The 24,979-nt window shown below is 34.4% G+C and overlaps 2 protein-coding genes across 2 annotated transcripts; both read right to left on the bottom strand.

Moving 5' to 3' along the window:
* Nucleotides 1-1,918: 1,918 nt before the first annotated feature.
* Nucleotides 1,919-12,036, bottom strand: LOC112049182 (cytochrome P450 CYP12A2). The gene is made up of 10 exons (XM_052882210.1): nucleotides 11,882-12,036; nucleotides 10,923-11,053; nucleotides 9,574-9,704; nucleotides 8,974-9,095; nucleotides 8,217-8,333; nucleotides 7,357-7,635; nucleotides 5,620-5,779; nucleotides 5,304-5,516; nucleotides 3,681-3,852; nucleotides 1,919-2,136 (listed from the first exon to the last, which is right to left on the bottom strand). Exons 1-10 carry the CDS (start codon nucleotides 11,935-11,937, stop codon nucleotides 1,982-1,984), a joined length of 1,536 nt encoding a protein of 511 aa, XP_052738170.1. The 5' UTR covers nucleotides 11,938-12,036; the 3' UTR covers nucleotides 1,919-1,981.
* A 6,452-nt stretch (nucleotides 12,037-18,488) lies between these two features.
* LOC112049183 (cytochrome P450 CYP12A2-like) lies at nucleotides 18,489-22,126 on the bottom strand. Its single transcript, XM_052882200.1, has 4 exons — nucleotides 22,032-22,126; nucleotides 20,746-21,024; nucleotides 19,744-19,900; nucleotides 18,489-18,716 (listed from the first exon to the last, which is right to left on the bottom strand). The coding sequence occupies exons 1-4, from the start codon at nucleotides 22,124-22,126 to the stop codon at nucleotides 18,489-18,491; spliced, it is 759 nt and encodes a 252-aa protein (XP_052738160.1).
* Between the last annotated feature and the right edge of the window lie 2,853 nt (nucleotides 22,127-24,979).

Below are 24,979 nucleotides of genomic sequence, written 5' to 3' on the forward strand. Positions count from 1 at the left end.
GAGGAGACTCATACTCAACAGTGAGACGAATATGCGTTGTTAATGATGACAGTATTTATATTCGTAATTATTTATGAAAGATAAATTATTTGTGAAATCGAAAAAAAAAACACCTTATATTTTGAGGCTAACCTATTACATGTACGTGATATGCATTTTATTCGATGAAAATATTAAAAATTAACAGCGTAAAGCAGATAAGTTCGACTGTACTTAGGGGCATAATTTATTTATTTATTTAAACAGGACACCAACAGGTTACAATAACAATCTTACAATAAAATATACAGAAATATTTAACTTATGGCTTACAGACCCACTTATTGGTTGTCTCAACCTGCACTATGGTTAAGGCCTAATTCGGACTACTCCAGTATTCCAGTAATAATTTATTTATTTATTTATTTATTTATTTATTTATTTACTTAATCAATACCCGGGAAGACATTACAGTTGCCCAATTCGTCTTCCCAGGCTATACATACATTAGAATAATACAAACAAAATTACAAACTATAACAAAAATAACATAAAAAAGAAAAAAAAAAGAAAGAAAACATTAATAATTTAAATAAAAAAAACATTAATCAATAACAATAATATACTTAACAATTTAACAAAACATAAAAATTAAATGCCCGAAAAACATCAACTTACTCCATTAATAATAATTTAATGGTTTTTACAAGCATCTGCGGTGGAGAGTGAAAAACGTCCAATTCTAAATTGTTACCAGTTAATACTACAGTATATAATAATACTACAGTATAGTAATCCTCTACTACTAGCTACGAGTAGATAACTGGTAGAAACCAATTAATCTTAGCTTTATTAAAACCGCGGTTCCCCTCATCGCAAGACGTTGGAAGGTTCTAACGCGACATCTTGAAATTACAATGCGGTGAACCACCTCCTTTAATAAACTCAGAGGCAGCAATTTTCTTTGCGATAGATTGAGACCGGTGTAATAAAAACCCGCGCTGCTATTAAGGTGAGAACGAATGAGTATTTTATACCGTATCTGCAAACATTTCTTAAGCTATCTTTTAAAAATATTTTTCATTTTCAGTTTTATTACTTTATTTATTGTCATGATCAAAGAACTCGTAGTAGGTCATAAAATTGTTCATCTTCATACGTATCTTCATATTATTGTTGACATATTTTTATGGCCTTCTGCAGAGTAAAGGTACGTCTCCTCCTTTCTAAAGAAGAGGAGAGTTTAGAGCTTTGACCAACTAAGATATTCTAATGCAATAGGCGCGCTTTCGGTTAATGACATAATAGTAGTTACTGTAAGACGTTTTTAATAACGGCACAACCTGATACTCTAAAGGATCGTCTTTCAAACTTCAAACTGAAATATTGTTTGTTTGTTTGAACGCGCTAATCTCAGGAATTACTGGTCCGATTTGAAAAATTCTTTCACTGTTAGATAGCCCATTTATCGAGAAAGGCTATAGGCTATATATAATCCCCATATTTCTATGGAAATGGGAACCACGCGGGTGAAACCGCGCGAGTAGTTGAGTAGTTGAGAATAGTTGAGTAATATAATGAGTGTTTCGGACAAAATAAAGATTCGATCGACGGCCTCCGTGGCGCGCTGGTATGCGCGGTGGATTTACAAGGTCCTGGGTTCGATTCCGGCTGGGCCGATTGATATTTTCTTAATTGATCCAGCTCTGGCTGATGGGACGTTGTGGCCGTGGCTAGTTACCACCCTACCGGCAAAGACGTACCGCCAAGCGATTTAGCGTTCCGGTACGATGCCGTGTAGAAACCGAAAGGAGTGTGGATTTCATCCTCCTCCTGATAAGCTAGCCCGCTTCTATTTTAGATTGCATCATCAATTAGTAGCATCAGGTGAGGTTGTAGTAAAGAGTTAATTTCGAAAGAATATAAAAAAAAACAAAGATTATAATAAAATGTGCTATATTATCGTGGTAAGTTTTTTTACTCCTTTTAATAAAATACTTTGTTAGACATCCTTAAATGTAAAGTTATAAGGTTTAATCAAATGGTTGACAATGCTTGTTCTGGTCGGCACAGGCGGAGGTCCAACCCAGTCAACTTGGAAGTTCTCTATAATCTTGGCTATGATGGTCTCCATTTCAAGTTCTGCTATCCGTTTACCTGCATAGGAAAAAATCGAGAGTAAAATACTAATAAATGTTAAAAATATTTTTTTTAAGGGAGCATTGCAATTTCTTCCTTCTATCTGGATTTTTTTTTTTTGTATGAATTTCTATTGTGGCAACTCTGTTTGCGAGAAATTCTGGTTATCTTGTGGGACTTTGGCTTTTATTGGGAGAAAAAGCAGCTCTACGCAAGTAATAAAATAAAATAAAAGTAATAAAACGGCAAACTTATCTTAATAAAAAAAATCATCTAAACTAGTTCAGCGGTTAAGCTGTGAAAACGTACCGTTAATATTTTTAAAATTTTGAATTTATAATATTAAGTATGGATTTTCTTAAAAAGCATGATATACAACTAAGCAAGGTCAAGAAGTAATAAGTTTCTAATATATACCAGTTATTAATTGAAACAGATTTTGATTAACTTGTAAAAAAATTAAATTTATTTAAAACTTCTAATTAAATTATAAAAGTTGTAATAGTAGGTAATAATTGTAAATTGTAAACAAATATTAAATTTAATTTATTTGTAAAAAGTGGAAGCGATAACCGCCATTTATACTGTACCTAATCTTCTTCCGAACTGTTTGTTTATCTTGTCTGGTTCAAACGAATTTAATGAATGGAATATTTTGGCATATGGCCTCGTCTGAGTTTAGTAACGTGTTACAAAAAACTCATTTCCAATTGCAAGGTCGTGGTATTTTCCATAAGTTACCGAGTCCGGAAAATATGAAGCCTACCTGTGAAGTGTATTACTATCATCTAGCGTCTGTCATGACCAAGAGGAGTATATAGACGTAAAGCTCATGGGAAATCAAACAGCGTATGCGAACGAAGTCTCATCTATACTATACTAATATTATAAAGCTGAAGAGTTTATTTGTTTGTTTGCTTGAACGCGCTAACCCAGGAACTACTGGTCCGATTTAAAAAAAAAATCAGCGCTTAAATAGCCCATTTATCGAGAAAGGCTATAGGGTCTATTTCATCCCCGTATTCCTGCGGGAACGAGAACCACGAGGTTGAAACCGCGCGGCGTCAGATAGTCATTCTTATGACTTTCGGCTTAGTAACTAAAATATACCTATATTATCACCAGGTCAAGGAACTTTTCTCAGGATTAGAGATTAGACGAGAGATTTAGATATCAGATTAGATTGGAAATTAGAAAAGGGATTTAGAGCTTAGATTTATCACTTGCCACATGTTTTCCACACACATGAGCATGCTACTTGCTGTGCGTGTGGAAGGGGGGGGGGGGGGGGATAATATAGACAAAGAGCGATAGATACAAATTAGCGTGTGTAATTGGAATGTTTGCTTTAAGCATGCTTATTGCTAGCAAATGTAAACTGATGATAAGCATGCTCGTATGGAGCATACTTAATAGCACGTTTTTAGCATGCTATTTTACAGCATGTGTAACAGTACTACTATTGACTGTGTTAAGGCACCGTAATATTAGATTAAGAGAAAGATTAAGTGAAATTAAAATTGTTTTTTTTTCCATATAAGATATTTTAAAAGAGTGTTTACCAACACAACTCCTTGATCCAAATCCAAAGGGACTATAAACGAAGGGGTGTGCTTGGCCGTAGTATAATGGATCACCCTTCTTAACAATCCATCTCTCTGGCAGAAACTCCTTAGCACGGGGGAAGTGCTCATCCCACGAGCATAAATATTGGTTAGCAAACATCAAAAACATCTGTAACAAAATTAAATTTAAATTAGATAAAATTATTTATTTTTGGACACGTTAACACTTGATTTCGATGTCACTTAATATAGTGTGACGATTCGATTGATTAAAGTGAAGTGAGTATGAAGCAAGGACGATGGTTCCTATCAACCCGATTCCTATCGGGTTACCTTTTAAAAATCCACGAGTTGTACGGACGTAAATAATTTAACGTACTCAGCCAAAAATACAGTCAGACTAAAAACACACATGAACGGGCTACCTACGAGAAAATTTCAGTCTTCGTTACTGCTATGTAGTCTACGTTAGTCATGTCAGTCTTGATGATGATGAATTCTAGAATAACAAACAATATTATAATCTTAGATAGATTGTTGTTAATTTATTAGTTAGAATTCTTTAATCTACTTTTCGTAAACTGAAATACGCAATTAAAATCATCTTGAAATTTGTAAACGCATTCTCCACCATTTAAAAAAGGAAATCCTTCTAATATTATAAAGGCGAAAGTTTGTGTGTAAGTGTGAAAGTGTGTAAGTATGTAAGTATGTTTGTTCCTCTTTTACGCCGCGGCTACTTAAGCGATTAGGCTGAAATTCGGAATAGAAAAAGATTCTGGATTAACCCATGGGCTACTTTTCATCTCGGAAAAATCTACGGTTCCCGCGGGATATGTGAAAACTGAATTCCACGCGGACGAAGTCGCGGGCATTCGCTAGTGTTATAATAAACTGAACTATTTATTCTCCCTAATATCTTATCTAAAATAGGTCTCAGCAACACTTGCGGATGCTAAATTTTGCATTTTAGCATTTGCAAGTGTTGCAAAAATCTTTCGTAATGAAAGATTTTTAGCAATATACTAATATTGTATAGTAACAAATATTCGTGTTTATTCCACATAGGTATGAATGTATAAACCACATCGCAGGAAACATTCACAAAATCATTTACGCAAATCTTGTTTCATAAGAAATATCCTGGAAGTTGGGCCGACGCGATGGCTCGAATGGCCGCCTCCTCATTTAATTCTCTGACCCGGTCGCATGCCCGTCCTATTCCGGGTGAATTTACGAGCACAGAGAATGAACCATCTTAGATAATTTTAGAAATTTAGGATCACTGGGATGGATTGATTTGCTTTCGTTCAGAATTTCTAGCACAATGAAGGATATCATAACAAAAGTTAAATTGTCATTATCTTCAAATCCTTTGATTGGTCCCAATACGGTCCCAATTCTTCTAAACATTTAGACATTAAATTATTATTAGACGTTAGTTAAATTATCATCTCCGACTTCTTTTACACACATACTTTACACACTCATTGTTTTTTTGTTTTCTTTTTCTCTTGCGTCTTTTTACATAAATTATCCTTAAATTAATAGCTAATTACTTGATTATTGCTGAATATTGTCAAAAAAATTTAATTGAAAAATTCTTAAAATTTGACTTACGTCTTTCGGTATTTTGTACCCCATCACATTATATTCTCTAGTAGTTTTTCTAAAATTTCCTCCCACCACAGGTATTAATCTTAGAGATTCTTTGATACACGCTTTTAGATATTGCTTTTTTTCATCTTTAGACTTGATTTCTTCTCTCAATTTGTTTTGTTTGTCAGGGTTTTGGGCAAGGTGTAATATTGAAGCTATGACTGTATTGGCTGTCTGCAAAAAGAGGATAATTTTTTGAGTAATTAATTCAAGATAATCTTAAACTATATTATTACAATGTTGATTATTATCGTTAGATAAATATTAGATTTATTACGGTATCAACGGCGGCGAATAACATATCGCTAGCCATAATAACTGCAACTTTGTAATCTATTTCAAGTAGTTTCACCAAAATCCCTTTCTCTTTTTCATTTTCTTTATTGGCATTGTTTTTTAATTGTTCTACAGCTTTCTCTACGAAATATTCGTTGAGCCTGAAATATTAAAACATTCATTTATCATATTTATATTATATGGTCGTAGTTTTCTTAGCCTATTTTAATTAGAAAACTAACTCTACCGTGTGTTTGTTTAAATAGCTAATTATTTTTTCTACATATTTTGTACATGTACAGTTTTAAAAATAATTTAGTAATACCATAATTGAATTAATATGCAATTACTGACATTTATTTAAAAACTTCAATTATAGCTTAACAAGGTCCGAAGTTCAACCTTGAATCATTGCAATATTGTCGCATCTTCTATTAGCTAATACTTGCTTAAAATCGTGTGGGTTATTAAGATTCTACAATCTTTCACTTCATTGTCATTAGTTTCACATGACTTCATACAATAAATATTGTAAAAATAATAAAAAATCTTAGACGAACACAAACAATAACAACAAAACAGTTATATTTTATGTATTATTACGTATTTTCATTAACATAATTGCCTGAGGTTAACATGTCAGACGTGCTATAAACTTGCTTACACGTTGCTATTATTAATTTAATAACATCCATAATTCGTACAATTCCTACCATACTCGTATAAAACGTGTAGATATTAAAAATAACGTTAATTTTCAACGTGTTTCTTATAACGTGATTATAAGCAGCATTTGCAAACTGATAACAGTTGGCCCTTAAATATTTTATAACATCTGCGGGGTTTTAGTAAGTAAGAGTCTATAGATAGTTATGTGGTTACGGATTACGATGTCTTGGTTGGGCTATGAGCTTTCGTTTTTAATCCCCGACGTAAAAAGAAAGGTGTTATAAGTTTGACGTGTCTATCTGTCTGTCTGTTCGTCAGTCAGTCTGTGGCACCATAGCTCCCGAACGAATGATTTTAATTTAGTTTTTTTTTTTGTATGAAAGGTGACTTAGTGTTCTTAGATGTTCTTTGATGAAAATAAGTTGAGCCGTTTAAAATTTCTGAGGGTTGAAAGTGGGGAAGAATAACTGAATTTCTACAAATATACTCGAGTGGCGTCACAAATGAAAGCGCTCTGAATGAGAATATTGGAGACTTGATCGAGAATGAAATTAATAATTTTATGACCTTCGGGGATTTTTCAAAATATTCAATTTTATTTCTAAGTAACTTTCAGTAAAATTTTTCAACCCGGTGTAGGGAAATTGGTGGTGTTACACCATGGTGCCTCGCAAAACACGTTAAAACCTTCAAAGTGAATAGGTTATAAAGTATTGATGACATTTTAAAATTCATATACTCCTAGGGAATCCTAGATTGGAGATCACAGACTTATATAAATTATTTTTATGTGTACTCGTGGATCAATAAATATTATTATTATTATTATATACATATCTTGAGGATGTTGATTTATTTGTTAGTGGTGCTGGCGGGTATAAAATTAGTTTAGGTACTTCAAGTAGTACTTTTGAAACGTCAAGTTCAACTATTTGTAAAGACTATCTTCCGGTTCGGAATGCAGGTTATGCTGAGAAGAGTTGCTACTTGAATTCATACATTTGCTCGCAAAATTAATAAACAAATAAATGTTTTTATAGTATAGTTTCTATAGTATAGTATTACTTACTTTGTATGTTCGTTGAAACACTTCATTGCAGCTTTGAAAACAGGAGTTGGAAAATACTTCCAAAGGCTGGGCTCAAAATCAAGCTTCTCTACCAACATAAACACGTAGTGAATAGTGTTTATTAATCTCATTTCTGGGGAGTCTTTTGGGAGGTCCGTATCGAGACAGTTCAGTCGAGACCCTAAAGCAACTACCCCGATCGCCTCCAGGGCCCATAACGTCATTTCTGCATTGAACTTCGTATTCAGCATATTGTTTTCGTTACGTTTCGATCTTAGTCTGAAATATTTTACACAGTAAAATCATATCTCAAAAAATTCTACTATTTTTACCCAAGCCTGCAACAAGGGTTATGTTATTAGCGCGTATCTTGTATCGATATATGTAATATTCTTTATTACCTCATATCTTTCAAATCGCTGAACGGATTTACTTAACTAAGATATTGTGTTTTTATCTTAGAACACAATTATTACTAGCAATTATGTTATGTAGGTAAATTTTAAAAAAAAATTAACACGGAGAAAAAATTGACGAATTGAAATTTTTTTTTTCCGAATATTGCGATATGGGTATCAAATTCAAGAGCTCATCAAGAGGATTTCAAAATGATATATGTATAATGGCCATATATAGCAGTCGGGTTTTTCAATTTTTTTAATTATTGACTTGTTACTTTAAATCACAAGGAGGTGCACTTAAAATGTAAGATTCTAATTTGGAGTTATTATTAAGTCTATTCTTACAAAATTTAATTTTGTAAGTATGTACTCAAATACTAAGATTCTGTTGCTCTTTAATTTTTCTCTGTTTATTGAAGCTTTCTCCTAATAAAATAAATGATTTTCTAAAATAAAAACCTCTTAACCATGTCATCAGCTACTAAGTTGAGAGCGTCAGTATATAGCGCTATATTCTTGGGCTGCAACAATATTGGGTTTACACTAGATCGAAATTTCTTCCAGGGCTCACCGTGTCTGAAAAAAACATCTTGAATCATTACTTAATTAGATATATTATGTTGTCAATGCAAGCTAAGCATGTGCTGATGAGATTATATATCATGCCATCGATATAACTCTACTATTTGCTTATAAATAAGCTAATAATCACATCACACTAACAATATAAAGGCGAAAGTTTGTGTGTAAATATGTTTGTTCCTCTTCTACGCTGCAGCTACTGAAGCAATTTGGCTGAAATTTGGAATGGAAATAGATTTTACTCTGGATTAACACATAGGCTACTTTTCATACCGGAAAAATCCATGGTTCCTGAGGGATTTGTGAAAAACTGAATTCCACGCGGTCGAAGTTGCGGGCGTCCGCTAGTAATATATAAAAATATATATAATATAGCATAATAAAGCTAAATATACAGCCTATAGCCTTCCTCGATAAATGAACTATATAATACTGAAAGAATTTTTCAAATCGGACCAGTAGTTCCTGAAATTAGCGCGTTCAAACAAACACAGAAACAAACTCTTCAGCCTTATAATGTTAGTATAGATTCAAATAGTCGCGGATTATTAAGGCTCTTGAGAGAGCCTTTACTAGTAGGTAATCGTTGGTTCATGGGTAATTGAGGATTATCTCAATAGCAGTAATGGCATACTCAGTTATAAGCCCAGTTGTTTTCTCCCAAGGGTTGTCTTTCCTCTTGTAGTGGTGTTTTCTGAAATATTCTAACACATCAAAACCGGGTCGGACTGGCATATCATTTTCATTCCGAAATATCTGAAATAGCAAAACACATTTTATTAGACACCATAAAAATGTCTACAAAATACATAAAAAAATAGTTCAAAGTAGTATTTAAATTTGTGGACTGCCAATATATTTATGGTTACTGCAATCATTTTCTCTATTAAAGTCGAAACTGCGTAATTATTATTTATCCATTAATCGTAACCATTAATTCTGAACGTATTTCATAGTGTCAATACTATTCTATAGATTAACTTCCTACACTCATAGTGTGCTACGTCATTAAATTCTAAAGGTATATTAATATGTACTGGTATAAATAAATTACATTATAATTGGATATACAGACCTACCTACATACACCTATGCTATATAATAATAATTATAGTAATAATTATTACCTACGTATGGATCTTATTATTATATTTATCTGAATTTATTATATTTATCTATCTATTATTATATTATGTTCAAACCAAAATAGCTCATTATAATTATAATAACTTACGTTTAAAGTAACTTCTGGATCATAAAGGAAGATAATTGGAGACATTCCTACACCGCCTTCCACTCTGACGATGGGTCCATAATTTTCATATAGAATATGTGCCAGGTCGGCTTTACGATTGTATAGCAAACCTATTAATTAACAAAAAAAAACCTTTCATTATTAATTCTTATGATTTCTTCTCTGGCAGAAAACAGGAAATTTACAGAGCTTTTAGAAGCGTAAATATAAAATATTGTGAAAACCAAAAAACAACCCCCTTTAAACCTCCTTATTGAATTTGTTTTTTGACTGCCTCCGTGGCACAGTGATATGGTCTGTGGATTTATAAAACGGAAGTCGTGAGTTTGATCCTCGGCTGGGCCGATTGAGGTTTTCTTAATTGGTCCAGGTCTGGTCGGTGGGAGGCTTCGGCTGTGGCTAGTTACCACCCTACTGGCAAAGATGTACCGCCAAACGATTTAGCGTACCAGTGCAATGTCGTGTAGAAACCGAAATGGGTGTGGATTTTCATTCTACTCCTGACAAGTTCGCACGCTTCCTTCATCATCACTTACCATTAGGGGAGATTGTTGTCAAGGGCTAACTTGTAAAGAATAAAAAAAAAAGAAACTGGCTACCAGAAAGGACTGGAAAGGAAGGTAATGTATGTATGTAGGTACCGACTGTACGAATCGTAAGTTTCGCAGATACCTAGTAACGTAACAGTGGAATTCATAGACGTTGTAGGGGCACCCCCAAGGGATCATTCAGCCCCTGAGTGTCGAATTTAACCTCTATTTGTTTGAGAATTTGACACTCAGTGGGTAAATGATATCTGGGGATGCCTCTACAACGTCTATGAATCCCACTAAAAGAGTCCATTGTCTCTAAGTATAGCTAGGGTTGACACCTCGAAGTTGTTAAGCAAAATCTTGAAGTCCTCATAATTCCCTCAGGATTCTGACTAGGAAGCTCATATTTTTTTAAAGGCAAGTATTATACCTCCCTAACTCCTGGTTGATGGCTTGATGGGGCCCTTACCGAACACCTTGTATTAAGATTTCCTTAGATCGGTATCATTTTTATAAATAACTCTAAGTAACACTGTTAAGTCTTTCATAGCGATAAATATTTTGTTTTTCACTGACTTATTTGTTACTGATTTCTGATTCTTAACTATAAATATGTCATCTTCTTCTTAATCGTACACTCTTGGCAGAGTGGTCGTAGTTGCAGCGATGAGCGACGCCTTCTTTGCAATGCTCCTCCACTTTTGGCGATTGGCTGCATTTTGAGTACACTCCACCAAAGATGACTGTGTAGCAGCCTTAACTAAATCCGTCGAGCGGGTTATAAATATGTCATACCTCCTGGTAAAATAAAGTTCAGAGCTTGTCCGATAATTGGGAGTGTAGAAGGTCCCGGTATATCTCTCCATGATTTTTGGTGTTTGCTATCTTCATTTACGTGTATGGCGGTCGCGCTTACGGAAATTGACCTTCAAAATTAATTTATGTTTTATTTAAAAAGTAGTTGGTAAAGATCGAACCTGATTGATTTCAAAATTTTGACATTATTTCATGTAATACAATGATATATCTATTTTAAAATCTAGTTCCAATAAATTTCGGCGTACGAATATTGTATTGAAATTAAAATTAATATATTTACCCCTTTACAATATTAATTTGTTTTGACGATCAAAATGATGTTTTAATGATTTTATTGAATAACTAGGACACCTGCGACTTCGTCCGCATGGAAATCAATGTAAACTTTCAAAACCTATTTCACCACTTTAAAGATTGAATTCTAATTTTTTTTTAATCCCATTATATTTCGTATTTTTTTAAGATTTATGAACAAATTAAAAAAAAAAAAAAAAGGATACAAACTTTCAATACCCATTTCACCTCCTAATACCTTCTACCTTCTAATACCTTCGCAATAAAAAGTATCTTTCAACCTTCTCCGTATTATGGTCTTAAACCGTGCCAAGTTTCATTTGAATTCATTCAGTAGTTTCAGCGTGATGCCCGAATAACAAAAAAACTAGGACAGGCAGACAAAAAATAAAAAAAAAAAATTTAGTTACAGTACCTATCGATTATATAATGCCCCCCAACAAAAAAATTCTAAATATCTACAATGTATTATAACTATATATATCGTATTATAACTATAGATTCTAGATAGTACTGACATCTGTTATGCCACGGTAACGTTTGGTGTTACAAATGATATAGGTAAAATCTCAATTTGACCAGTTTAATATAAGTATAGATATATATATAGATAGATAGATATATTTTTGACTACAACTTACCTTAGAATCTGGGTTTTCTTAACTAAGTTACTCAACACTTTATTATACACATACATATTTCTCACTAGTTATGATAAAAAGCCGCCCTGTAGGTACCAATTGACGTTGATGACTGGGTATGAAGTATGAACTACAAGTAATAACGAACGTAGATCAGATAATTACGCATATGAACGATTACCAGTTAATAATATAGGTATTCTTCACGAACGTAAACAGTTTTATACGGACCGTATAAAAATAACTTTTTATTGAAATTAAAAACTCATCCTTATTATTTTTAAGTGCTGTTGTTTAAAAATGAACTAATACAAAAAAAATATATATATACCTAAACAATCCCCTAAAGTAAGCATACGGAGTAGTTTGTGTTAGGTATGGGTACTAATATATTTATATACTACATATAAATACTTATATAATGTATAAATACACACAGACACTGGAAAAAACCCATGCTCATCACACAAATATTTTCCAGTATTGGGAATTGAACCCACGGCCGTGGATGTAGAAAGCAGGGTTACCACCCACTGCGCCACTCGTAGCTTGCATCATACTCAATTTTTTTTTTTTTTTTTAATTCATTACTATTGTGCAATCAGCTGCAACAGCTTTAAGCAAATTGCTTGTGGGTACTACATGGCATGACCTTCCATTGAAGGCCATGCTAATTTATTTTATTTCTTAATTAATACTCAAATTTAAAAATTGTTTAAAAAACACATAGACTCGAATTGAAAACCTCCTCCTTTTTTTGAAGTCGGTTAAAAACTATTATTATACGTATAATATAAAAATCAGGAACCAGTTCGTTAGAATTTAGTGAAATCAAACCTTAATCCTAACTAATGTTTTTCACAGTATAGCAAAAATGAGTGTAGATTCGATAACAATTAAAAATAAAATAAGCAGAACTAGTTGTACTCAACTAAGAACGCCGAAACCATAGATGTGATAACTTGATAAGACTTATCAGCGACTAGCAGACGCCGCATGGTTTCACCCGCGTGGTTCCTGTCTCGTAGGAATACGAATACAATCTCACCTGATGGTAAGTAAGTTATAAAAATATAATACTTAACAAAATTAAACTAAGTTTTATTACACAACACTAAGATATTTATATAATATATAATGGTGTTAAATAAACACCATTATATTTGTACACAAATAGTATATAAATACAGTATTCATAAAATTATTTTTTTGATACAGACAATCACTGGCTATTACTTTATTATAGTTTATATCTAATAAATCCTAACGAGTCGGCAAATATATCTCAAATGTAAGAATTCCATTATGTTTTATAGTACAGATATTTTAAGTTTAATCTATGTCTACCTACTTATATCTGCAGATAATTTGCTGATTACTAGTCTTTATGACATACGAGAAGGTAATAAAATAGGTACATGTACACGTATATAATATATATAAGGAAAAAAATATGGACTCTTTAATGGAAGGTATATAAGGAAAAAATTATGGACTCTTTCAAAAGTAGATTTACTACATATATATTCCGATGCATTGCTTATATAAATAAAAATTATATTTATTAATTTTTATTTGATTTAAAACAATCTCAATAAACTTTACAAGATTAAATAAAGGTTATGGCTAGATTTGCGGCAAGCCTTTTATTTAGCATTTTATTTTATTTTGGACTGTGTCATAAATCGTCATTTTAATTATGAAAAGTCGTATTTAAATTTTTTACTTTATATTGCTAGAGTCATTATGCTACTTCGTACACCAAGCCCAAAGGGGTGGAAACAAAATGGATGGGCTGCTATTAAGATTCTTCTTGCAAGAAAAATCCCAATTAAGTGTTTTTTTTTTGTTAGCCTGATCTGGAATTCGAATCCGGGACCACATTATCCGTAACTAAACAAGCTAACGACGGAACCAATGAGGCACATCTGATTTAACATACGTATAGGTATCGCCTCGTTCTCACAGGGCTTCCTCCATATTCATCAACCCTTTCATACAAATTCGTTGGCTTAGGGTAGGTACTCTTGACCTGGCATTTAATGAGAATGTCCTGGATTTGGTTAAGGAACGTATGCCTTTAATAACAGTATTAACCTTAACATATTATGGTCCTTTTTGCAGATGGCTGTATAATATTAGGAAAAAATATTTAAAAATATTATGTACCTCCGACTACTTTTACGTGGCTTTTTATGGCTGCGATGTCGAAGATATTACTATAAATAAGATTTGATTTTTTGTTTGTTCGCTTGTAACGATTTTACTCTATAGCACTCCACCAATTCATTTTTATTTTCATTTTTATTTTTTTTTATGTTAGCTGTGGCGTCACACGGGTCTCAGCTGAAAATCAGCGCCGTGTGTTATGCTGTATATAGTACACGGCATATGCTGAGCTGTACACCCTTTCTTTTTTAAGGGTTACAGATACTGTTTGTAACTTTTAAATTTGAATAAATTTATTTTCTTTCTTTCTTTCTTTCTTTTCAATTTTATAAATTCTTTCAGCATTAGAAAGCCTTGTAAATTTTTTATAAATCATACGGTTGCGATGACTAAAAACATCAGTATTATAATTAAAAAAAACACAGAACCCTTTTTAATATATTTAATTAATACAAAAAATATTTATGCATTAGGCTACTTTAAATTAGTATCAAGTATATACTAAAATACCCATATCCTATACTCGTTCTTTAATATCCCCTCTTTATTAATACAAAAAATATTTAAACATTACTTTAAAATAGTCTAGCAGACAAATAAGTATACTCGTATGTATAACGAATATAGGTAAAATATATAAAAGTGAGAAAACGGATGGATCCAAACTCAAAATTTTTATGTTTTTGAAAATAAAAGCTCGTTAAAACTAAACGTCATAATTAAAAAAATTAAATAATAAACAAAATTTAAAAATACAAAATGTTAAATAGGCGGGCGGTCTTTCAGCTAATGGAGCCTTATTTGGAAACCAACACAACACACTGTAGCAGCATTGTGGGTGTAATTTCCAGGAGCTTGGCCTGGTAATGGACCATTCAAATAGACGGATAATACTGATCTCTACCAATCAAACAATTTTCACTCAATCAAGTTTATAGATAGATAGTTTCACGAATATCTGTGAAACTTCAGGCAGCGTATAGTATTATAGCTTGGCAAGTTCGTTGATAACACTTCCATGATATGCGGGCGACGGGGGGAAAGGACTGCGCGGGGTGAAGTCGTGCGAGCGAGGCATCGCTACCTCCTCCTACCCCGCGCGGACCACCGGAAGTTTTACTAACGAATTTGCCAAGCTATAAATAGGACGGAAAAAAATGGGGGTAGTTGCGTAACATGCTCATACTAGTTGACAATTTTTATTTAGGGGATTAACATTTTTTTGACATATATTTCAAACATGGAGCTGGCAAACTGATCCGAACGATTATTAAAATTACAAAACACAAAATTACCCGCAAAATCCGAAAGCATTCACATTGACGTTGGCTGATAACTATTAAGTAGGTACTTTGTATTTTAAAGGTCTTTAAAAATAAAATTATATGGTCCAGCGAAAAAAGTGAGACTGCTATACCGTATTCTCTTCGGTGGTGGACCAGACCATTCGAGTTTGAAGTTTTCCATAATCTTGGCGATAAATGTACCCAACTCCAGTTCAGCTATTCGTCGACCTAAATAAAAAAATATTATTTAATTTCCATTAAATGATGGAACAAACAGATGGTCCGTAGGTATATAAGACGACCTTCATCGACCTGTCAACCGGATGAAAAGATTTTTACAGCTCTTATATAAGCAGGTATAAACAGGTAAATCGACACTAGTAACTAGCATTGGTCTTGTTAATTAATAAAAGTCATGTTAAATTTTATTACGAACTCAGGTGCTACAGGGTTGTCTGCGAAAAATCAATACTAGATTCCGGACATCAACATATTCATATCCTTGACTAAATGAAAAAACTAAATTAAAAAAAATAAGAGTTTATTATTTAAATTGATATAAAATACTTTTCATCCAGTAAAGGTGGAGAGGTCGGTGAAGGTCCTGATAAATACGGATCATGAGGAAATAAAGATCTAAGAAGTAAAATGCCGACATTACAGAAACGCGCACTGCAAATCAATTCGCTGGTTCTAAAGATTCGTGAGTTCTTGAATTTAGGCATTCATAACTCAGTGGATTCTACTTTTCACACCTTACTACACTTAAAATTAGTTTGATCTAATTTGGTCGATACTTTACCTACACAACTTCGCAGTCCAAAACCGAAGGGAGTATAAGAAAATGGGTGAGCTTGGCCATAGTACAGGGGATCTGATTTATCAACGATCCATCTCTCTGGTATAAACTCGTTAGCCCTTGGAAATTGTTCGTCCATTCGGCATAAATGTTGATTACCTATTACAATATTTACCTAAAAATTAAACAGATATTCTATTCATTGAAATATAATCAAAAATGAAGTATAATCTAATGTTTGATATAGTTTAAACTATAAGGGTTGTGGACTAAGAACCCTTAAAAATCTCCTATAAATTTGAAGTGTGCTCCCATTAAAATCTCTGAAAATTTCATATGGATGTACAAAAATAAAAAATTGACTTCTGCAACAAAATACAAAGATTATCACCCTATCGAAATCCCACCCTATCCTAGGGTGATAATCTTTGATTTTGTAAGGATTACTTGAAAATCGTTAGAGATTTTAATCGGAGCACACACTAAATTTATTGGATATATAATATATAGTCCACAACCCTTATAGTTTCGCCATGTCCGTCTGTCCGCGGCTTAGTGCAGAGATTATTAATACTAGAAAAATGTAAAATAGCTCGTTTCCCGACATGCACTTGGCCGGTATTTTGTGTTGCTTTGTTGGCAAGCATTTATTATCTATACTAATATTATAAAGAGGTAAAGTTTGTAAGTTTGTAAGTTTGTAAGTTTGTCACATTCTTTAAATGGGGTAATCTTCGGAACTACTGGTCCGATTTCAAAAATTCTTTCACCAGTAGAATGCTACATTATCGGGGAGTGCTATAGGCTATATTTTATATAGGTATTATAAATATTAGCCGAGTTATCACAGTTTTTGTCATACAGGTCGGACCGAAAATCCTCTTAAACAGACTTATTCGCATGCGCTGCCTTAACTATTGTGTAAAATTAAAATTAATGTATAGATACTATATGTATCTTTAAAAGTTCTACAAAAAAGTCCGCGGCACCATATATCTATCTTCTATATATTAGCAGATATAGTACCTTTTGTGTTTTAAAAATTATTAATTTTATATACTTTGGTTTACGTCATTATTTATACAACTAAACTTTAATCCTTATTAAAATAAATTATTTAATAATCACAAGGATATTATGGAGACAAGATTTGCCCTTTACAGTATGTTAATTACTTAAATAGTTTCGGAGATAATACAAAATTTCTAAAAAACGCAGAAATTTCGCTATATGACGCCCCGCGCTTTTATTTACGCAGTTCCCGTTTCCGTGTGAATATGGGGATCAAACATAGCCTATAGCATATAGGTAAACATAGCATATAGCTAAAACAATTTTCCAAATCGGTCCAGTAGATCCAAAGATTACCTCCTACAACCACACAAACTTTACCTCTTTATATTATTAGCATAGAAGTCTTTATTTCCCTTGGTCATCGCACCACTCTCGAAGGGCTGGACCGATTTTGCTAAGGGTAGGAGTAAGATAGAGAATTTATAGAGTAGGGTACGGTACGGGTAGGGAAGCGTAGGGGTAGTGTAGGGGTAGGGTAGGGGTAGTGTAGGGTAGGGCTAGGGGTAGGGGTAGGGTAGGGGTAGGGTAGAGATACGGGAAGGATAGGGAAGTGGTAGGGTAGGGGTAGGATATGCGTGAGATAGGGGTACGGGTGGGATAAGGATAGGAATGGGATAGGGTACGGGGAGGGTAGGGGTAGGATGGGGGTAAGGTGTAGGTAAGTTAGGGGTAGGTTTGGGGTAGGGTAGGGGTAGGGTAGAGGTAGGGGTTGGGTAGGGTAGGGTGGAGATAGGGGTAGGGGTAGGGTTGAGGTAGTGGTAGGGTTAGGGTAGGGTAGGGTAGGGGTAGGGTAGGGTAGGGGTAGGATAGGGGTAGGGTAGGGGTATTAGTAAAGTTGACATCGAATTTGCGCGGACGAAGTCGCGGGCGTCCGCTAGTAATAAATATAAATAAATAAATATACTTAAACAATACACATGACTATTTAGCCCCAAAGTAAGCATACAGAGTAGCTTGTGTTATGGGTGCTAAGATAGTTGATACTATAATATTAATATACATTTATATACTACATATAAATACTTATATAATGTATAAATACACACAGACACTGGAAAATACCCATGCTCATCACACAAATATTTTCCAGTTGTGGGAATCGAACCCACGGCCGTGGATGCAGAAAGCAGGGTCACTGCCCACTGCGCCACGCGGCCGTCAAGCGCCGTATTATGTTCAAAAAAGACGGTTCGCGTATCGTAAGATGCACTTAGAAAGGCTCTAAGTCCTTCGTGTTGTCACCTTCGGGGGCTACTGTAGTCCACGATCAATTTAAATGTTAGCAATATCTTACATCCTTCGGTATTCTATAACCTAGAATATCATGTTCTTTTGTGGTTTTTCTAAAGTTTCCAGCAAATACAGGAAATAGCCTCAAACTCTCCTTAATACACGCTCTCATATATGGTTGTTTTTCTCGTTTCGATAAAACCTCTTCTCTTAATTTTTCCTGCTTTTCCTCATTTGTGGCTAGAAGGTACAGTAAAGCCAAAGCAGTCGAGCCAGCCTAAAACAAAAGTTTAAAAACTGATACGGGTTTCGATGGAAACAGAGACGTACGTAGGTGAGTCAGCCAAAATAGAGAGAACGGCTGACAATGCGACAAGGTATCTTTAACCGTGCCATTTAAGGCCACTAAATGGCTCGCTAAAGATTGGACTTACTTATCTATACTACGAGTAATATAGAGGTAAAGTTTGTGGTGTTGTAGGGGGCAATCTTCGGATCTACTCAATCGAGTTTAAAAACTCTTTCACCACTAGAAACCCAAATTATTTATGAGTGTCATAGGCTATATGTATCCCCGTTTTTCACGGGAACGCAAACCCAAGGAAAACCACGGAGCGTCGGCTATTCTATACACTAATATTATACAGGGGAAAGATTCGTATTTTTGTTTCATCATCATCATTAATAGCCGATGGAAGTCCACTGCTGGACATAATCCTCTTGCGTGGACTTCCAAATAACACGGTCTTGAGCCGCCAGTATTCAGGGGTTCCCTGAAACCAGCTTGCTAACTTCAGTCCCCCTAGAGGGGTAAAGCAACACAGCGCTTTCCGGTGCGGGGTATTTTTGTTTGCAACAAATAAACAAGAACTACTAGACTGATTTGAAAAATTCTTTCACTAGTAGAAAGAGAGAGTAAAATATTGTATTTTTTTATTTTATTCTTTACAAGTTAACCCTTGACTATAATCTCAATTGGTGGTAAGTGATAATGCAGCCTAAGATGCCGGTAGGGTGGTAACTAGCCACAGCCGAAGCCTCCCAGCTAGACCTGACCAGACCTGGACCAATTACATTTTATTCCCGTATTCCAATAGGAATGGGAACTACGCCGGTGAAACCGCGAGGTTTTGCAAATCTGTACTAATATTATAAAGCTGAAAAGTTTGTTTGCTTGAACGCGCTAATCTCAGAAACTACGGGTATGATCTGAAAAATTATTTCAGTGTTAGATAGCCCATATGTCGAGGAAGGCTATAGGCTATATATAATCAATTAGTACTGTATACAATAAATTATTCTACCGTATCAACACCACCAAACAGCATATCGTACGCAGTGGCTAATGCAATTTTTCGATCGATATCTAGTACTTTTTCAAGCACACTTTTGTCTTTGTAATCTTTTTCACCTGTCGATTTCAGTTCAGCGCTAGCCTTGTCTATGAAATACTCGTTTAACCTGAAAAAATAAAGTGTGAAACAATATCATAGGTAAAAGTGTGATGTTAACAGTAAAACCACAGAATAAAGATTAATAGGTATAGAATGAGTCTATACAAGCAGCGAAGTGAAGCCGGTGAAACCCATAAACAAACAAAGGCCACGCGTCTCTGTCAACTATCAACAACTCACTATCAACAACTCACTAACAACAATTACGTAAATTGATGTCATAATAAACTAATAAAATAATTATATATTTTTTTTTTTTTTCAGTTTTTGTGAACAGTTTTTAGAATATTTAAAAACTTAGGGCGCCTTTTTTTTTGAATAGTCGCCATGTCCGTCTGTATGTCCTTCCATCTGTCTGTCTGTCCGCGGTTTAGTGCAGAGACTGTTGATATTAGAAAGCTGTAAATTAGCATGAGTATGTACATCAAAAATGTGAACAAACTCGGTGAATATAATCTTGAAAAATATTTTTTTTGGGGATTTAAAGTGAGGATGATTTTTTTTTACTCATATGATATGTGAATTGTTGATATGTAAAAACTTTTTGATATGTAAAATAATTACTTCTATATAGAAAATTAAAAAAAAAAATTGGGATTCCTTCCCTACATGCAATATAAGGATGAATATTTTATCGTCTAGCCCATAGTGTAGGCTATCGTTATTGGTATTTTTGTGCATTACAGAAGGGATTAAAGTGCTAAATTAATCTACGGAACCCTTCACTGCGAGTGGCTCGACACATAATTGGCCGGTTATTAAATTTGTATTTGGAATGGCTGCATCCCTGCCGTGTTTCGTACATTTTATCTGCCAATTATTCTTTAATCTGTGATTAAAACGTATTCTTACTTCATGTGTTCCTCATATAACTTTATTCCTTTCTTATAAGCGCTCGTTGAAAAATATTTCCATAGACTCGGTTGAAAATCAAGCTTTTCTGCTGCTGCTAATACACCATGAATTGTTTTTATAAGCTTCTTCACAGGAGAGTCATCTGGTAAGTTGGGATCGAAGCAATTAAGGCGTCCACCCAGTGCTACGACTCCCACTGATTCTAAAGCCCATAAATTCAGCTCTGTGAATATGTCATTTTTCAGTGTGTTATCCTTGTTCCGTATAAATCTAATCCTGTAACTCAATTTAATGTTAGAGTGAGTTAGCTCGGATTTATAAACATCGTGAGGAAACCGGCATGCCAGAGAATTTTCTTAACTCTCTGCGTGTGTGAAGTCTGCCAAACCGCATTTGGCTAGCGTGGTGGACTATTGGCCTAACCCCTCTCATTCTGAGAGGAAACTGGAGCTCAGCAGTGAGCCGAATACGGGTTGATAAAATGAATATAGTGGATAACATCCACCATAGCAATAGCAACGTGTCTAATTAAGTAATTTATCAAAGATCAGCACCGTGTATTATTCTTGTACGTAGTGTACGGCATATGCTGTACATCGTTTCTTTTTAAGGGTTACATGCTGTCATAAGGATAGGGTACTGACTGTCTGTAACTTTAGGATTTGAATAAATTTATTTTCTTTCTTACTTTTTTATTTCAAAAACTGCAGTAGACAACGTGTTACTATCACCATTACTTGCCCTCTTCCCAAGACCACTATCGCACGTGCCATCATCATCATCATCTACATCATCATCATCATCATCATCATCATCATCATCATCATCATCATCATCGTCATCATCATCATCATCATCATCATCAGCTGCCACTACGTCTTCACGATGGCCTGTCATAGTAGACGATAGCTATATCACCTTGTAGTGCCAGCTTTATAAAACAACTCATTATAATTTATGTTTAATATTGCAAAGCTACTTCCAGTGTACTTAGTTTAATATGGTTTTTTATTAAGTACGTAGTAATGTCACATTCAAAATGCATAATTTATTTTGGCAATTTAGACAAACCAGTTTATGAAAAAGAGTATTTAAATTTAATACTTTTTAATACCGATTTTGCATGAGTGCCGACTTCTAATGAGGATCGACCTCCTCATGACATTGACACCCGCAACACATTTGTTTATAGTCTTAGATCTGACCGCATAGTGTACGAACAAAAAAAAACAAACGAAATTTGGATATAAAAATAAATACAACAAAACAAAATACCTACTGACCTTTCTACCATATCCTCTGCAACTTGCTCCATAGTATTTCCATACAGTTTAATCATTTTTGTTTTCAACATCACTTGGTTAATGCTAAATCGCATTTTTGTCCAACGTTCGCCCTTACTACAAAAACATACAATACACAACTTTTAGCAGACTCAGAAGTGGGTCAAAAAATAAGAAACCAAAGTCGAACAAAGGTAATGATTCACAACATTTGTCAGGACTACTTAATTGTGTGTACAACCACAAACTGTGACCAAAATAAGACCCTAGAATGGCAGAGAATGAGCTTGAGTGGAGTCACGAACTTGTGATCGTTGTATGTTTAGAGTGACATTAGTACATGAGTACTCTATCATGACGATGCGAGTAAAGACCCCATATCCAGAGAGTCATTTGAAAGGCATTAAGATAGAATTTTAATAAGGGAGGAGACCAGTCATTTAGCAAGATGCGTCACTTGAATGCGACTGGGATGCAGAACTCGCCTAAGGATAACCACTCAAAAAACGTAATTGGAACTGAAATGGTACGAGATCCGGCATAAGAAAATACCAAAATCTGTTATTTATTGGGATAAAAAATAAATGATGTAAATCGAGGCGATTTTTTTCTTCCCATAGTGTTAGTATGTACCTATTGTTATCGGTATTTTTGCAATGAAAGGTTTAAATTAAACTGTTATTTTAATCTACGGAACCCTACACGCGCGTGGCCCGGCACACATATGCTCACATATATTGTACTTACCCTACAATCAGTCCTATAGGATCGTCCACACTTTCGTTATAGAAATTTTCTCTATAATATACCACAGAATCAAAACCGGGCCGGTGTGGCATTCGATCTTGATCTTCTTTACGAAAGAGCTGAAACATTGTTATTTTTTTTTATTTATTTATGAAGAGGTCTAAGTCTCAATCAATGGGCAAAGGGCGTGGCACATAGTTCGGAGAGCTGATGGACGTCGGGGTCCCAAAGTACTGGAATGACGACCCCGCACTGGTAAGCGCAGTGTTAGCCGACCCCCACGGTGGACTGACGACATCAAGCGAGTCGCCAAAAAAAAAACACCGAATCATGTGTGGACGTAAAATAATGCCTCCTTCTATTTAAAAACACTTACATTTATTGCAGCCTCCGGATCATAGATAAAAATAATTGGATCCAGGCTGAAACTCCCGTCAATCCTAACTATGGGCCCGTAGTTTTTGTACAACAACTCTTGCAACTCAGCAGTGCGTTTGTATAACCAACCTGAAAATAGGGAAAAATTGAGTATTCTATATTTTTACATGTGGTATTTATATTCTATGAGGCTTTGAATTATGAGGTCGATGGGTTTGAGTCCTGGCTTAGGCTATGAAATAAAAAGTTTTTCTTCTTTGTAAATAATATTGTATTAGTAGTGCCTCGGAGATTATGTTAAGATAATTCTGTCAATAATGGTACTCGTAGCTACAGAGTCAAACGAATTGGAAGCAGTCTTAATATTATAAGACCATTAAAATAGACATATGACGATGATTGATGATGATCAACCTTGATCCAAATATTTCATCTCGGCAAGTTACCTCGACTTGAGATGAATGGGTCATTTTTTGCTCAAAAGATCAGCCATGCTAAGTTAGTTAGTTAGTTTATTTTCCCCCTACAGAAAAAAAGCTAAGTTAGTAAGTCATCTTGTATTCGTTTTAACCGACTTCAAAAAAAGGAAGAAGGTTCTCAATTCGACGCGTATGTTTTTTTTTGTTTGTTACCTCAAAACTTCGTCATTTCTGAACCGATTAAATTTTTTTTTTGTTTGAAAAGTATACCTCCAGATTGGTCCCATTTACGTTTCATGAATCGGTGGTTCAGTAGTTTTGTGTTAAAAAGGAAATAACGAAATTTCCCGCCCTATCGTTCACTATCGTTCACTATGAAATCAGAAATATCAAATATTTCTAACAAAAAAATTGAACCAAATTGAAAACAAAGTGATCAGAAAGTAGCATGTACGATGCTATTTTTCACTTTTTAGTTTATTTTTGTAATTTTGAAGTCGGTTTAATTTTTTTGTTAAAAAGATTTTATTCAATATAAAAAAATATCTTGATTAAAAAAAATGTTAATTGTATGTACATTGTACATACCAATACATTCACCAATACCTTAGGTACATAGTTTGTCAATAGTTATACAAAAATTTAAAAAACACATTTTTCGATATCCAAAATAACATCTACGAGCATGTCAAAAAACTCATCACTTACCTCCTGGAAGAAAATGTAATATTTGACCAATAATAGGCAAAGACAGAGGGCCAGGAATGTCTTGCCAAGGTCTGAGGTGATCGTCAGCGGTGTTCACTGCTGCTGCACGTATTGAAACACTCCTGAAAAATACGAATACTTTTTTTTTTATTCTTTACAAGTTAGCCCTTGACTACAATCTCATCTGATGGTAAGTGATGATGCAGTCTAAGATGGAAACGGGCTAACTTGTTAGGAGGATGAAAATTCACACTCCTTTCGGTTTCTACACGACATCATACCGGAACGCTAAATCGCTTGGCGGTACGTCTTTGCCGGTAGGGTGGTAACTAGCCACGGCCGAAGCCTCCCACCAGCAGACCTGGACCAATTAAGAAAATCTCAATCTGCCCAGCCGGGGATCGAACCCAGGACCTCCGTTTTGTAAATTCACCGCGCATACCACTGCGCCACGGAGGCCGTCAGTTTTTACTTTCTTTATGATTCCCTTAAGATTCGTTGTAAATTTTTTTCTTACGTTAACTTAGTTCAACTTTTTCACAACTTCAAAGAACAGTATATTATTCTATTTTCAACTTGATACTTCTGCGCGTTCAATGAAATAATAATTTTCAAAAATTCGTTGAAAAAAAGTGACTTAAATAATAAGCGATAGTTGTAAATATTTTAAAAAGCGCCCCACACTTTCTTATTCTT

This window comes from Bicyclus anynana, chromosome 6, assembly GCF_947172395.1.
Source record: "Bicyclus anynana chromosome 6, ilBicAnyn1.1, whole genome shotgun sequence".
Classification (NCBI taxonomy): domain Eukaryota; kingdom Metazoa; phylum Arthropoda; class Insecta; order Lepidoptera; family Nymphalidae; genus Bicyclus; species Bicyclus anynana.